The 16,819-nt window shown below is 40.9% G+C and overlaps 1 protein-coding gene across 5 annotated transcripts in view; it reads right to left on the reverse strand.

The window, feature by feature from the left end:
• Positions 1-16,819, reverse strand: part of ehmt1b (euchromatic histone-lysine N-methyltransferase 1b) — a 79,882-nt gene that overhangs the window by 54,603 nt on the left and 8,460 nt on the right. For 4 of the 5 annotated variants that reach the window (XM_061697470.1, XM_061697471.1, XM_061697473.1 and 1 more), the window contains exons 1-2: positions 14,310-14,348; positions 3,476-3,560 (exon numbers count right to left, since the gene is read on the reverse strand). In XM_061697470.1, coding sequence (XP_061553454.1) covers positions 3,476-3,560; positions 14,310-14,330 — 106 coding nt within the window. In that variant the 5' untranslated portion in view covers positions 14,331-14,348. Of the gene's footprint in view, positions 1-3,475; positions 3,561-14,309; positions 14,349-16,819 lie in introns of those variants that run through there. The other variant, XM_061697472.1, reaches the window with a different exon arrangement.

The raw sequence follows: 16,819 nt of genomic DNA on the forward strand, positions 1-16,819 counted from the left end.
AGGTGATGAGCAGTGCCTGGTTTTCTCCACACATGCCACTTAGAATTAAGGCCAACAATTTCTATCTTGGTCTCATCAGACCAGAGAATCTTATTTCTCACCATCTTGAAGTCTTCAGGTGTTTTTTAAACTCCTTACATGTGTCTTGCACTGAGGAGAGGCTTCCGTCGGACCACTCTGCCATAAAGCCCCGACTGGTGGAGCGCTGCAGTGATGGTTGACTTTCTAGAACTTTCTCCCATCTCCCGACTGCACCTCTGGAACTCAGCCACAGTGATCTTTGGGTTCTTCTTTACCACTCTTACCATGGCTCTTCTCCCCCGATTGCTCAGTTGGGCCGGACGGCCAGATCTAGGAAGGGTTCTGGTCGTCCCAAACGTCTTCCATTTCAGGATTATGGAGGCCACTGTGCTCTTAGGAACCTTAAGTGCAGCAGAAATCTTTTTGTAACCTTGGCCAGATCTGTGCCTTGCCACAATTCTGTCTCTAAGCTCTTCAGGCAGTTCCTTTGACCTCGTGATTCTCATTTTCTCTGACATGCACTCTGAGCTGTAAGGTCTTATATAGACAGGTGTGTGGCTTTCTTAATCAAGTCCAATCAGTATAATCAAACACAGCTGGAGTCCAATGAAGGTGCAGAACCAACTCAAGGATGATCAGAAGATATGGACAGCACAAGAGTTAAATATATGACTGTCACAGCCAATGGTCTGAATCCTTATGGCTGTGTGATATTTAATTTTTTCTTTTTTAATAAATCTGCCAAAATTTCAACCATTCAATTTTTTTCTGTCAATATGGGGTGCTGTGTGTATAAAAAATATCCTGAAATGATTTTAGCAAATGGCTGCAATATAACAAAGAGTGAAAAATTTAAGGGGGTCTGAATACTTTCCGTACCCACTGTAATTATACATAGTGTTCTATTAGACTGCATGATATACTATGCGGCGGCACGGTGGACGACTTGTTAGAGCATCAGCCTCACAGTTCTGAGGACTGGGGTTCAATCCCTGGCACCGCCTGTGTGGAGTTTGCATGTTCTCCCCGTGCCTGCGTGGGTTTTCTCCGGGCACTCCGGTTTACTCCCACATCCCAAAAACATGCATGAATTGGAGACTCTAAATTGCCCGTAGGTGTGACTGTGAGTGCGAATGGTTGTTGGTTTGTATGTGCCCTGCGATTGGCTGGCAACCAGTTCAGGGTGTACCCCGCCTCCTGCCCGATGACAGCTGGGATAGGCTCCAGCACGCCCGCGACCCTAGTGAGGAGAAGTGGCTCAGAAAATGGATGGATGGATATACTATGCAAGCAGTTATGCCAATAACATATATACCTATACCAATAATGAATAATGTAATATCAGATACTACTACAGTCCTTCCCTGTACTTCTCCCATTTTTCTATTTTATATTTATTTTTGACCAGGTGTATGTTTGGATGTTGTAGGTCCGTCTGTTCCATATTTCTACCCCCCATACAGAGTCACAAAAGCTTTTCACTGTTGTCCTGGAGTACTTTGTCTTAAAATTAAATTGTCTCCTCATAGTATAATTACTAACGTATTAGTCATCATGAGTGACAGACAATGAATCGATGTTTTTTGGGGGTTCTAAATTGTTGGACTAAATTAAATTTATACAATTATAAAATTTGCCTTTCCAACTCAGCAATTCAGTTTCGCAATTTCCAGAACCAACACAAACAGCCACAGTACCAAGAAAACAAAGAAAGATTTCACGACAACAGATCAATAGTACAGTTGTTATAACATAAGGGTTAAATGAATGAACTAATAACATTCTTAAGCCATTTTTTATATCCTATACCCCAGTCAATAGCATTCAAAGGCTTGTGGAGAGATCTGATTAAATAATTTGAATGTCAATTATGATACATTTCAAATATTCAACGATGAACTTTACACCTTTGTTTTCCTTGGAGGAGCAAGACAGCACCGTCACAAAAGCAATAAATAAAAGTTGTTTGAAAGAATATGGTTAAATTGACTTAAAGCTTTCTTTTTTTCTGGATGATCCTTTTGGTGACCAGGTAGGAATCATAATAAAACAGAGGATATACTTGGATTAATGTTTTTAATTAACTGATTTCCTGACTCACAGTAGGCACAGAGAGTAATTATTGAGGTAGTATACAGTATGCTTTCCTCCCAAAAGAAATAGCTTGTGTTGTCAAAAGAAGCGTGTGACCCTGAGCAAGGCCGTTGTTACAATTGCTTCCAGACAACAGATACCTGAGCACATTCTGCATTGTATTCAAAAAGGCAGATGAAGCAGAAACAAGGCTTCTTTATTCTCGCGCAGGCGGCGACTGCACTGACGTCACTGCGGCTATCCCGCGTGCAGTTTGCCTTTATTCTCAAGCGCAACCCACGCGCGCCGTTTTGAAAATGTGCTGCAGTTCTCCTTCAAGTCGGTGTGTCACTACGGCTGGTATTGGCTAAGTCACCACAGGGTGGAGTTTCATCTGCATTTTATGGCCAATTCCAGTAGCCGTTTTTACTTTTCGGAACAAGGAACAAAGCAACAACAATGGCGACCGTGGAACAGTGCCTGCTAGAACAAATGGACCTAGATGACCAGATGATACGTTTAATTACATTCCAAAATCGATCAAGAAGGCAGCGGTGTAGGTGTTTTGTATTTTAAAGATGGTGGTATTGAGGAACCAAGGGGAAAGCTGAGTATGTCATCACAGCATGTGACTAAAACAGACCAATCACGAGAGATGTTCTCCGCGGCATTCTCCGCGCAGCGACAATTTGTGTCATGTGCGCTTCAAGTGACGCATAGGAGCCGTGCAGCCCAAAGCGTCGGTCACATGATGCGATGCGGCCGCTGTCGACCGCGCAACCGTGGGAGTATAAAAAGGCCTTCACAGTCTTTTGTTGTTGACCAACTTAATGTCAATGCATCCCTGTGAATATTCTCATTGACCCAGGTCATTTCATTGTCAGGGCATTGAATCGATCGCAACTGGACTGTTCTGGTTGGATGGTATCATTCTTTTGGAATGCAAAAATGCCTTTTACGCATTCTAAAAGAATGATACCGTCCGTGGTTTTGGGGTGTGCATACAACTTGGAGCATGAATAGTTGAGTTTCTCCACACCAACTCAGGCTCGTCTGTCCGAACTAAGCCTTGTTGCATGAACCTGCAACTTATAAGTCTTATAAGCGTCTTATATACGTCTTATACGTCTTATAAGTCTTATAAGTCTTATAAGAAAACCACAACAGTCCAGTTGTAATGGATTCCATGCCCTGTGAATGTCAATGCAATTTTTATGGTGCTGAAACTGTTTGGTGCTGGAGTACCATAGTAACAATTTTATCAAGTTAGATAAAAACAATAATAAAAACACAAATGTCTATGGAGAGTTAAATTTGCCAAATCATTTTTTGGTTTCAAATGAAACATAAATATACAAGTTTGAATATATGCAAATAATACCTGTTTCTCCACTGTTTGCCAGGTCCAGTCCTTTATTAGATGGTTCTTCACCTTTGTAAATGCTTCCTTTAGCAAGACCAGTGGGCTAATGGAAGAAGAACAGACATTTGATAAATAGATTTTCACAAGTTTACGTAAGTTATTGTAATTAAAATACCAACCACTGTCTGTCAAAAATTAGTAGATTGCTTATGTCCACACTGTATTTTAACAAACTGAACACAGGATTAGAATATTAGAATGTAATAGACAGTCAATCTAACAGTATTAGATGGAAAATAACCTTAAAAATAATATTGATAATACTGATATTTGTAGGAGGCACAAAGTATTGGAGTTTAGGTCTACAAATTGGAGTATTGGAGTTTAGGTCTACAAATGTCCTATATAGAATTGCATCAGAAGGCCCATCTTCATTTGATGAATATAAGGCAGGTGAAGGACCTTTCTTCAAACATCAGAAATGTCTCTTGTCACAAAAGAAGGTTTCAGAGCAAACCTAAAGAGAACTGGCGACATTGTACTATATGTTAGGCTAGGTCTTATCCAAATCTATGCTTAACAATGATCATACTCGTCAAGGTCTGATGTCTTCAACAGAAATATCAACCATACACAGACAATATTTACTCCTCAGGAATTTTTTTAATTGTGTCACCTCCCCAAGAGCAGATCATCAAGCATAAGCTCAAACCTGAAAACTGAGATGGAAGCCACGCTGTTGTTATCAAATTTGATATTATATACCTTTATTCTTTGTTCCAAGCCCTTCTCATATGGAATGTAATTTTAAGAGGAATGTTTATACTTAAAAAGCTACATTTACCAAGAAAATCTAACTAAGCCAGCTTTTACACATAAAAACATCAGATAACCGAACAATCTGATGACTGAGGCAATAAACATTTTTTGCTCTTGGATGTTTTCTGTTCTTAATCTACAGAAATCCAATAAAATGACCTGCAATCAATAGAAATGCAGCGGTTACAACTGAAATCTATATTTAATGACTGATCTAGTAAAATTATACCTACCAAGGAGTCAGACTCCGATAGTACATTCCGAAAGGTACACAAGTTTTCTTAAAAACTGCATACAACTATAAACCAACTTAAATAACACTTCAGCAAAGATTTACAAAACCATACTCCAATGAGTCTCTGAGTCAAGGATGAGAAAGCACTACGTCAGACAGCAACTAGGTCAGACCTGAGAGCTAGACCGTATGTGTCTCCCAAAGAACATCTAGTCTGAGACAATCCTTTAAGGTCAAGGATCTGAAAGAACCTGGTCACATTATGTAGGTAAATGAAGTAAGAATCCTTCAGTTCATTATTTCCATAGATGGAGGACATCCAGTTATGAAAGACTTTCTGCTCTTCCCTCCCCCTAGTGGTGGACAGTTGAACAACTGCTATATCAGGAGGGATGAAGGGGGAAGGGAGGCAGAGAAGGCTGTCTGCAGATCTCCGCCATTTCGCAACTGGATTGTTTTCCCGACACAATGCCGCCATTGCAGCAGTTTTTCATTAGATGGGGAAGATAGGGGTCTGGAAGCCAATACCTGCCTTTATGGAGGCTCCTTAATGAAGTTTCAAACACCAGCCAAAGACCAAAAATGAAAAAAAAATTCAGGGGAACATGAAAAAAGGAAATATTTATGAATTCTACAGTTTCTGATACACCAGAATAAATGGTTGAAAAGTTTAGACTCACAATGGAGATTTTATAGACCAAAAAAAAAAAAAAAAAAAAAAAAACAGATGCAACCCCCTGATAATTACATGGCTAAAACATGAACCGATGTTTGATCTATTGCTCAGACAGAACTACCTTAACAGCCACTGACAACAGCAACCTCACTATCACACTGAGATGAAACAATGAGGAAACCCGTTGAATTGCATTCAGCCAAACAAATGAAAGCTGCATTCCTGACCATCCAAAACAGTAGTTGAATTTTCAACTACGACCCACTGAATACAGTACAAAGCCAAAAAGTAATATATATTTTCTAAGATTGCTTTGTTACACTTGTTTTAAGGGCATGATGAGATGGAACTATCCAGTATAACAAAACAGAAATAATGCAAGGAAAACAGTACCAATTATGTTATTTGCACATTTAAATATTTTACTATTCCCCTAAACTATAGAATGCTCATGAATGCAATTAGAAAATGAATAAACTATGGGTCAGAGCCATCCTGGTCTTAACATGACCAGTTACTTTATAAGGACTCCAGTTCGGAACATCCTTCTTTATCACTAACCGTCATATATAAAATTGCTTAACAGAATGGTCTTTTTCCATATAGATGCAAATTATCTTTTGGATTTATTTAGACAGATAGAAAAGCAGCTGTTGAAAATGGAAGACCCTTTTTAAATCTGAACCCAACCTGTTGACAGATTGACGATGAATCTCTCTGCTGTTGTATGTTCAATTAGGTTACTTCATTGTATAGACCTATCAACCCTTCTGATGCGGGAAGACAAAAATGACAAACAGGGTAGTGATATGACGTCACATTTTCAATGCGGCGATTGTGCTGAGCAAAGAGGTGGAGTTTGAAACCACAAACTGCTGTTTTCCAATAACAGGATCCAAAAGGTGCAGCCTCACATCAGACTTAGAAACAGCAGCCCTACTGCCAAAATAACGACTGCTCCTTAAGACTCGAGAATGAGGTCATGTCAAAGATTTTATGAAATAGGAATAAATAGCAGCAGTAAATGTATTAAAAAGAGCACTTTGCAGAGACCATCTCGACACAAAAACACCAGCAGTTCAACTTCAAACCAATGGATTCTGGTTTGAACAGTACGTGGCTCAAAGGAATAATGAAGCAAAACTATGAATCTCCTTAGACTATTCACAACCAATCAATTACAAAGAGCAGAAAGCTAGCAAGCGTGTCTTTTGCCTTGTGTGCCTCCATGAAGCATCATACCTGCTTTCTTCTCATGGCCTCCACTGAGAACAGGGAGCCAAGAAGGGAAGAGAGAGCAAGATTGAGGGATAGAGAGTGAGAAAGAAAGAGAAATTGTGAGCAAGCGAACAGATTGTTCCTCTTCCTTCTTTCTTTCTCCACATGCACATTCACCTCGGCGGCAATGTGACATGGTGGCTCCCTCTGTTGGTCCTAGTCTTTAGAGGTCTCCACAGAAAATGCTCAGTTAGTTGACCACCATTTCTTTTAGACCAAAACATTTCATTGAAAACACTGATCAGGACAGACATCCATCTGTGGATGAGTCACAAGAACTTGCTAATCTTTCTGAAAGAATTGCTATATTCTGTCATTGTGTGTTTTTATACTGTGATTGTGCTATGGCTGTATCCTATATAACCAACATTTTAATCCTAAAATATATTTATTATGGTGTGTTATGGTAGCGATACAAGGGGGAAAAAACATTTTATTTAATCTCAAAGCTCACAAAAGCACATTGAATCTACACTTGAGCGTTCAAGGACAGTCTTGAATTCATAATAAGCATAAGGCAACTGAAAGCAGCAAGCAACAAGACACAGCAGACAACTTCCTAACAAGACCATTTTATGGGGATGCAGACCTTTGCCTTCACTCACACTTTGCCTTCACTCAGCAATGCCTCACAACATTGCTGAATATCCAATTAAATTGACTGGGAGGTCACTTTATTAAACACACCCTACACTCACGGTTAAAAAATGACATAGTGCCATAAATAAACCATATATGTGACAGTTAAATAAGGCACACATTCAACAAGCTACTGATAACATAAACACACATTAACAACAAAGATTGTCTTTATTACTGTAATGATTCAGATTTGCAAGTCGCAACGAATTATGGGAACCACGTGGCTGTACAGCAAGCGCAAACTGGAGTCAAACCACTGCTCACAAAATAAGCACATCATGGCTTATCTTATTTTTGCAAAAAAGGCATTTGAACTTTTGGGAGAATATTATATGGACTAATGAGATAAAAGTTGAGCTCTTTGGAAGGTGTGTGTCTTCTGGCATAAATATAGCACAGCATTTCAGAAAAAGAACATCAAACCAACAGTCAAACGTGGTGGTGGTGGTGTGATGGTCTTGGTCTGCTTTGGTCCTTCAGGACCTGGACAACTTGCTGTGATTGATGGAGCCATGAATTCTGGTCTTAACCAGACATGCAAACACCAAAGGCATGAAAAAGGTGACCAAAAAAAAAAAAAAAACATTGTAGGGGAGGTTTGGGGGGGATCTAAAGACATCAATGCCATTTTTTACCGGGGGATGGGTGGGGGAGGGTCTTGTGCAGTTTATGTGTTATCGTCAAGCCTCTAGATAACTGCAATGAGGATTGGCACCCTGTAGAGGGCAACAATGCCTTGGGGTGAATGTCCCTCCCTCAGAGGAAGAATAGGAAGAAGAAGGAGGGTGCGGGCCGGCGGGGTACAAGAGACAATGAGAAGAGACAAACATAATGGCGGAAAAGAGAGAAGACAAAATGAAAAAAAATATTTAAAAAAAAAAAAATTGCTTTCGGTACTAGAAATGTCGTGCGCCAAGGCAAGAAATATATTCCTGCGACCGACAGGAATGATGCCTTAGATCATGTGGGGAATAAAGGATGACGCTCCGAGCCGATCGCTTTGTTCCCAAGCTATCTAGCAAAATGCCGGCCCATACATATGGCGAGATGCTTTCGGCCGCTCGCTGGCTGATCGTTTACCGACCATGGTTTGAATAAATGGGATGCGGAATCGTCAGTTTGTGAACTCCCTTTTGGATAGCCAGGCGAGCTTCCTCCAATGAAGATCGACAAAGTCCGACGAAGGCAAAGACAAAGGTAACTCGTTTGCAGCTCGCGTTAGCTACATTTAGTGAGCAAACACGCTCCTTCAATCCTTGCTACATAAAAACATAATTTAGTCCCATGATTTCACATTACAATGAAACATCTGTTGCGAGTATTGATTTTAATTTTCCATATCGTTCATCTTGCAGTAATTCAACACCCATGAGTCGAGCGTGTTTTAGGATTGTGAAGAAGAAAAGTAATGTGTGTTCTTTTTTTTACCCTTGCAAAACACGTCATCAATAAAAAGTATTCTCTCGTAATGTGTTTTTTTTAAACTTACAGGTTATGCATCCAGCAGACATTCGACTCCCATTCCAGTACGTAGTGCAGACAAAAAAGGTAATTGAAAGCTTTGTATTTTTTTTTCAGCAATGTATTTTTATCGTAATAGTTATATTTCTAAACTGCACAGGTTGTGCTTTGAGCAGATGTAGTGACTGATTTCAAGGAGAATGACAACCACACAAGATCCCATTCAATGCCAACAGAAGAATAAGATGTGGATAAAACTTTGCGAGATTTTATGCGCAAGGTAATAAAAACCTGGACTATTGAGCAAATGGTAGAGGAGGAGAATTTGGAGAAAAAAAGTGCAAGTGTGGGAGTCCCATTTGTTTATGCATTTTTGTCTAAAGTAAATTCTGTACCTTGTTATACTTGTAAATAAATTATTTTTCAGTCAAAGGTACTTTCTTAGTGTTGTTTTATGTTCAGATGTTTGAGATTTTCACTAAAGAAAAAAAACATTGGTGTCAAAGTCATTGTTCTGCTTGATGTGTCTGCTTTCACAAAAAGGCGGTTTTCGCCGTTTTCTTTCTCCCAGAAACAGATTTGGCTGAAAGTAGCCTATATTTGACTGCTGATTACTAAAGAACGGTATAAGCTAGAGACAAACTTTTTTTTCTGAGAAAGAAGAGAGTCTGACCTTTCATTTGGTGGTTTTGGTGCTTACATCGTCATCGTACATAATATTCTGTGGGGCTTGGAAAATCAGTGAAATTGCTAGAAAATCCCTAGCAAGTCTAGGGGTTCCCTGCTCAGGAAACGGCTGGCAGTGAATGAGTTAAAGAAGTGAGACTACCGAGATTTCTCATGTATAATGCACAATTTTCCCCTAGGTATAGGGGAAAATGGGGGGGGGGGGAAACTTAAACATTTTATAAATGTATGCCGCCATCTAGTGGTTATAAAAAACCTGTACACTTTAATTCCAAAATGCCACTGCCACCTCGAGCTTATGAGAAAGGTGTTCACTTTCATTCCAAAATGCCACCGCCACCTCGAGCTTATGAGAAAGGTCTTCACTTCCATTCTAATATCCCACCGCCACCTAGTGGTTATAAAAAAAGGTGTAGCCTACACTTTCATTCCGATATGATAGGGCTACGTATGACTGCATATATGTACAGTTGTGGTCATAAGTTTATATACCCTGGCAGAATTTGTGATTTTTTTTTTTTTTTTTTTTTTTTTAAATATGTCTGTGAGTGCAAATGGTTGTTTGTTTATATGTGCCCTGCGATTGGCTGGCAACCAGTTCAGGGTGTACCCCACTTCACGCCCGGAGAGAGCTGGGATGGGCTCCAGCACGCCCGCGACCCGAGTGAGGATGAGCTGAATGGAAAGATGAATGTGCTTCGCCAGGTCCTTCGTGTTTTCTTTAAAGAATTGTACCCATCTGGGTAGCCGTGGCCCAATGGTTAAGATCATCGCCTGCCACCGTGGGGGACCTAGGTTCAAGACCCCGACTGGACCATCCACCAACATCCTCTGGACTCACGGCTGTGGTGTCCTTGAGCAAGACACTGATACCCTGAAATGCTCCCCGGGTGCTTCAGCTGCCCCCTGCTCCAGTGTGTTCCACTAATATGTGTATGTCCTCACTGTGATGGGTTAAATGCAGAGAACAAATTTCGTGTGCATGCATGCATGTATGTTCATGACAATAAAAAGTGATTCTTCTTCTTCTTCTTACAAATCAAATTCTGCCTGGGTAATCAAAGATATGAGCACAGCTGTGTGTTTTCTAATTTACTAAATAAAAGTAGAGCTGTGAATTTCAAAATAAGAGCATGTAAATTAAAAAAAGTATGACGTGTTCAAATAAAATGCTTAACTTCCAAATAATTCTTTGAAAAAACACACAGATCATACAGATCATACTTCATGTTTTGATCATACGTGTAGAAGCAAAATCATGCATTGTAAAAATGGCTTATACATAGGTAGAATGATTTTCCAGAATTTTGAGGTCAACCTTGGGGGTGCGTATTATACATGGGTGCGCATTATACACGAGAAATTGCGGTACATTCAAATCTTGTTAGCACTTTGAAAACTGCAAACTCCCTCTTTTTTGTCTCTTGCCGGACAGGAGGCGGGGTACACCCTGAGCTGGTTGCCACCCAATCATAGGGCACATACAAACAAACAACCAACCGCACTCACATTCACACCTATGGACAATTTAGAGTCTTCAATTAATTTACAATGCATGTTTTTGGGATGTGGGAGTAAACCGGAGTGCCCGGAGAAAACCCACGCACGCACGGGGAGAACATGCAAAGTCCATACAGACGGGGCCGGGGATTGATCATCCACCGTGCCGCACTTCCAGAACAATTTGTCCAAATTTGTCTGAATTTCCATATTTTCAACATTTTGTCATGAACATTTCTGTGCAACAGTCATAATCATAATCGTTAATTAATTATGGCTTTAAAAAAAATCCTATTATTGTTTTTATTACATCAACCTTGTAATAGTGGACACAGTTGGAGCCTGAATCAAAGTACCAGTATATGAGATTTTGACGTTTCATCATCAAAAATAACCGTGTCTATGGATAAAATCACATTTGCCAACTTTGTTTTCAACACTGGTAACAAAAGAACGCAAGTCTATTGAAGCAGATTAATTAGCGCTCAAACGTCAAAATTAAAACTGACGCTCTAACCAGACGGTCACCGTGCCGCGAAGTACTGATCAGTTCCTTACAATGCGTTGACACTCGACGCAAAGAGAACTTTAGCTTTGACCACACTTTGACTTCGACCACGATGGTTTTAATGTTGCCAAGTCATGAAAGCGTAATAAAATAGCATGCACCAAGCAAGCAGCTGTTCAATGTGGACGCGTCGGTCACATCAGACGCTGGATTTAAAAAAATGTTTTTTTCAAATATCCGGAAGAATCAGCTCGGCTGTAACGAGTCAATGCTCAGTGATTTCCGTAACAAAATACGGACTTCCCGTGACATTTGGCAGCTCTGGTATTAGTTTCATCCATCCATCCATCCATTTTCTGAGCCGCTTCTCCTCACAAGGGTCGCGGGAGTGCTGGAGCCTATCCCAGCTATCATCGGGCAGGAGGCGGGGTACACCCTGAACTGGTTGCCAGCCAATCGCAGGGCACATACAAACAAACAACCATTTGCACTCACATTCACACCTACGGGCAATTTAGAGTCTTCAATTAACCTACCATGCATGTTTTTGGGATGTGGGAGGAAACCGGAGTGCCCGGAGAAAAAACACGCAGGCACGGGGAGAACATGCAAACTCCACACAGGTGGAGCCGGGGATTGAACCCCGGTCCTCAGAACTGTGAGGCAGACGCTCTAACCAGTCGTCCACCGTGCCGCCGTATTAGTTTCATATTTAAATTAATGATACTACTGTGTTTAGCATCTCTGAGATTAGGAGTTGTTTTCCAGTTCCTCACCTATGGTTTCCGCTGAAACTGCAAACAAAACGATAAAGAAGAAAAACGATTGGGGTGAAAGAGGATGCAACTGACAGGGAAGAAGCACAAGAACACGTCGGACACGTTCACAGACCTGCAGTGCTATGGACCATGGTGGAAGGCAGCCCACATGATGCCCAAAATTTTTTTAACCTATAAAGCGGACTGGGGCAGAGAGGTGAAGTATTTTGTTTTTTCGAAAAGTGCAAACGATAAAGTCTCTATGGCATGTTTTCTGTGTGTTAAGATATATCATTGTCGTCTTTGTTATTTTAAGCAAATTTCAAGGGTCCTTTCATGCCTGAAAACTCATTAAGATGTTGTCTAATATACAAAATGTACATAGGGTTGCTGATTTTCTTTTCTTTTTTTGTCATCAAAATAAACAGCCGCTTTCGGCGCATGCATCCAATTTTGTTTTATTTATGTTTTTTAACAATATCACTGAATCTGATCAATTTCATGACTTCTATCGTTTTCATATCATTTCATCTATGTGACTACTCCATATTTATAGCATTTAGAAAGAAATTGTAATGCTATTTGTTTTAAATCCACTTTGACTGTTTTCAAATGTTCGAGTTTTTATTCTCCAAATATGTCAGTTGCCATTAAGGATGGCCACAAACCATTGACTGCTCTAAAGTGTGACGTCCTGACTTTTTTTCAATATCATCCATTTTCAACAGTTCTGACTGACTTAACTGGCATGTTACTTACAATTTCTGATGCACTTCCAATGTGGCACCCTCATAGTCTGAGTCGAACTTCAGACTATGTATGGACCTTTTTCAGTCCTTTGATTGGTTGGTCTGAGCAAGCCAAGTTTGACTAGCAAAACACGTCTGAAGCGATCTGCACACATTCATACATTTAAAAATCATGAGTATGTTTTGGTTGAGTTATTATATAAATATAGATTCTGAACTGCTCCAGATGACATATGTGGCACAGTTGCTTGTTGTTATATTGTGTTTTTGTAAAGTATTGATGATTTCCGTAGTTGTGACGTCAAGTATATTCTCACTGAAGGCAAATGCACAACCCACCACTGGTGACATGTGTGTATATATATATATATATATATATATTTAAATACAAAAAAAGTTTGAGTATTGGATAATGCTTGTCGTTCATAGAAGGCTATCGATTATCATCAGTGTGTTTCACAAGACAAAACTATGACCATCAACAGATGGAAGTCTACACCTTCTCAGTCGCCTCAATCAGGCGATGCCATCACAACGCATTTTGAGCGACCCCTGCCGTACACCATAGCACCTCAAGGCCCAAAAGAAAAGCAAAATACACGAACGCTCATAAGGATGAATGTACTTATTGTGCCGTGCTCACACGTGATACTGGACATTTTGCTGATTATGTCATAGTAGAATCAGCGTGTCTTGTTATATCCGAGTTAACTCGGAGTGCTTAGCAAACATATAAAGCCATGACAATAACACGCCGAACAAAGTCCGACGTAGAGCAGGAGCATACTGTACTTCAAGATGAACAAATCTGGTGATGCTTGTTGAATATATGGAGAAAAGAAAAACAAGAACAAGATGAGCCATTGCCATGTGTTTACAGTGGAAGCTGATCAGCCAACGTTGCCTTCAGTGTTTATGTAGCTAGCATAGTGCTGTACATGACATATAGACTAACTTAGCCCAACACTGCATTATATTCTTCCAAAATTTAAAACGTAATTACACTTCATTGTCATATGAAGAGGATGCTAACCAACAGAGTCGTTATATACGTCGCTTTGCTGTTATTTGTGCACAGTCTGCTAACTAGCAAAAAGCTAAACAGCAGTGTGCAATTAGCCACCACAGACCGGCAAAATTCAACATAGCCTAAACATGAACGACGTTGGCTTAAGTGGGCGAGTAGCAATCCAGTTTTAGTTTATTTTGAAGGCTTAACGCAGACAGGAGCAAGATACTGCCTCGGACAAGGACCATGTATGAAGAAGACAGGGGGCTTAGCATAAAACGCGCCTGCACGCAGCATTCAGGTTCCGGGGCGCAGCATCTTCCTACACGTTCAGCTGCCCTCCGGTAAGCACAAAAGCAGGAGAGCAGAAGCTGGCAGCGGGAAATGGACAACAAACCGACGCCTACATGAAGACAATGATCCCGCTTTGCCACGCAGCCTCCGCTAACGACGGAGTAATACATTGTTGGAAACAGGGAAAGGAGCGAAAAGTGAAATTAGCTTGCAGGCGATAAGGTTCACTCACTCACCTCGGTCTCTACCGAAGCCATGGTGCCTGGACCTAAACTCCGCCCATGAGCCCTGACGTCACGTAGCGAGATTTTTTTTTTTTCTTCCCTCCAAGAGGTGCAATATCACACCTGAGTCTGTCTGTCCTATCTATCTATCTATCTATCTATCTATCTATTTATCTATCTAAAACCAAGATACACAATACAGCAAATAACAACATATAACAAATATACAGATGCACCAACAGATTGATAAGAAAAATCAATATTCACAAATATCTATTTATTGATTTGTCATCTATCGAGCCATCTTTCTACCTATGCACAAATATTTATCTATCTATCTATACTGTATATACTATACACAGTTTATACACACACACACAGTATTAGTGGTATAATACATGTATCTGCTGAGACAGAAGCTTCATGCGAAGCTAGCTGTTGCAACATGGTTAATTCCTTAAATGTACCTGAAATCAAAGCTCCTCCACTATCCTTCAGATCTGACTTTTGGAACTACTTTAGTTTTTGTATGAGTGTGACCCTACTGGCAAGCGTGCCTCGGACAAAAGTACAACAGTTGTTTTGCATTGCTAAACTATGTGGAAATGTGATGGTTGGTTAGTTCTCAACAAACATGACAACAAATGTTTATCTCCTCATCCGAAAACAAGTGGAACCAGACAAAAAGCATGTGTGCTACATACTAGGCAGTGCAAACACAAAAACTGTGCACTTTACAGTTCAAACTGCACAGCAGAAAATGTGTCAAGAAAAGCAGCACCAGCACCAGAACAAAAAAAATTGAACTCGGCTCCTCAGAACTGTGAAGGCAGATTTGCTAATCAGTTGTTTACTGTACCGCACAGTAAAACATCCCTCCATCCATCCATTTTCTTTACCGCTTATCCTCACTAGGGTCGCGGGCTGCTGGAGCCTATCCCAGCTATCTTCGGGCCGGAGGCGGGGTACAGCCTGAACCGGTCGCCTGCCAATTGCAGGGCACATAGAAACAAACAACCACTCGAACTCACAATCACACCTACGGGCAATTTAGAGTCCTCAATCAACCTACCAAGCATGTTTTTTGGATTTGGGAGGAAACCGGAGAAAAACCCCGCAGGCAAGGGGAGAACATGCAAACTCCACACAGGCAGGGCTGGGATTTGAACCCTGGTCCCCAGAACTGTGTGGCAGATGTGCTCACCGTGCCGGCACAGTAAAACATAATCAGAAAAATAAATACCCAAGTACAGATGTAAAAAAATGGAGGAGCACATTAGACCAAAATTGCTGCATTGGCTCCCTGTGTCTTTCAGGATCGATTTTAAGGTTCTTTTGCTGGTTTTTAAGTGTCATAATGGTCTTTTGCTTTCTTATCGCTCAGATTCCTTTCACCCAATGGACCCTCACGGGTGCTGAGGTCCTCCAACACTGGCCTTTTAATTCTTCCAAACGTCAAGACACACACTGATGGTGAGGCATTGTTCCAGTTTTACGGTCCCCGTCTGTGGAACAACCTGCCAGAGCACCTCAGGGCCGCAGAGAACATTCATGTTTTTGTGAACAGGCTCAAGACCCACCTTTTTCTAATGTACCCTTTCATGTACATTAGAACTGTTGTATTTCCTTTTACCCTTTGTTTTATTCTTAATGTTTTAGTATTATCTATCATATTTTATCTTTATTTTTATGCAACTTTTCCAGTCTTGGGTTTGTATTGAATGTTTGGTTTTATATACCGTATTTTCACGACCAAAAGGCGCACCGTATTAAAAGGCACAGTCTCAGTTACGGGGTCTATTTCTATATTTGACACATATATAAGGCGCACCATATTATTGGGCACAAGCATGCTTCTCTACAGTGTGGTTCACCGGGATGTCGAAAGTGAGCGGCACCTTGTCCATGTTGGTGATGTGTTTGTCGTCAATCTTTTTACTGCAGTAGGAGCGGAAGGTGGCCGTCTTTTCCTTGTAATCCGCCGGAAGTTGCTGCGCCACGGTAGTCCTTGCCCGGATGAATAGATGCCGCGGTTTCATAAAACGAAAGCACCAAGACGGACCTCCTTGAAAATGTTTGATTTTCATTTCTTCTGCAAGCGTTATTGCCCTCAGTCGAATGGTGACTGTAGAGACGCTTCTCCCGGCTGTTCTTTGCTCATTAATCCATTGCTCGAGTTGGTCTTCCAACTCGGGCCGCCTCGCCTTGTTTCCGCAGAAACTCAGCTTTGTCTTCTTGAGTTGTTTTCCTGGTGCCTCCACTTGTTGATCTTGAATTCTCTCGCGGCTGCTCGATGCCCATGTTCCTCCGCGTAACTGATAGCTTGCAGTTTAAACTGTGCTTCGTAAGCGTGTCTCTTTGTAGGTGCCATTATTGGGGGTCCTTAGCCAAACTGATGTTGTTTTGCACAATGCAAATTCTATATACCTACTGGGTATAGCGTCCTACTTCACACGCACCCTTCCCCCTTTACGTCCGCATGCTCTACTCAGTCACGTCCGCCTTCCTCTATATAAGCAGCA

This window comes from Phycodurus eques, chromosome 15 (assembly GCF_024500275.1).
Source record: "Phycodurus eques isolate BA_2022a chromosome 15, UOR_Pequ_1.1, whole genome shotgun sequence".
Classification (NCBI taxonomy): Eukaryota; Metazoa; Chordata; class Actinopteri; order Syngnathiformes; family Syngnathidae; genus Phycodurus; species Phycodurus eques.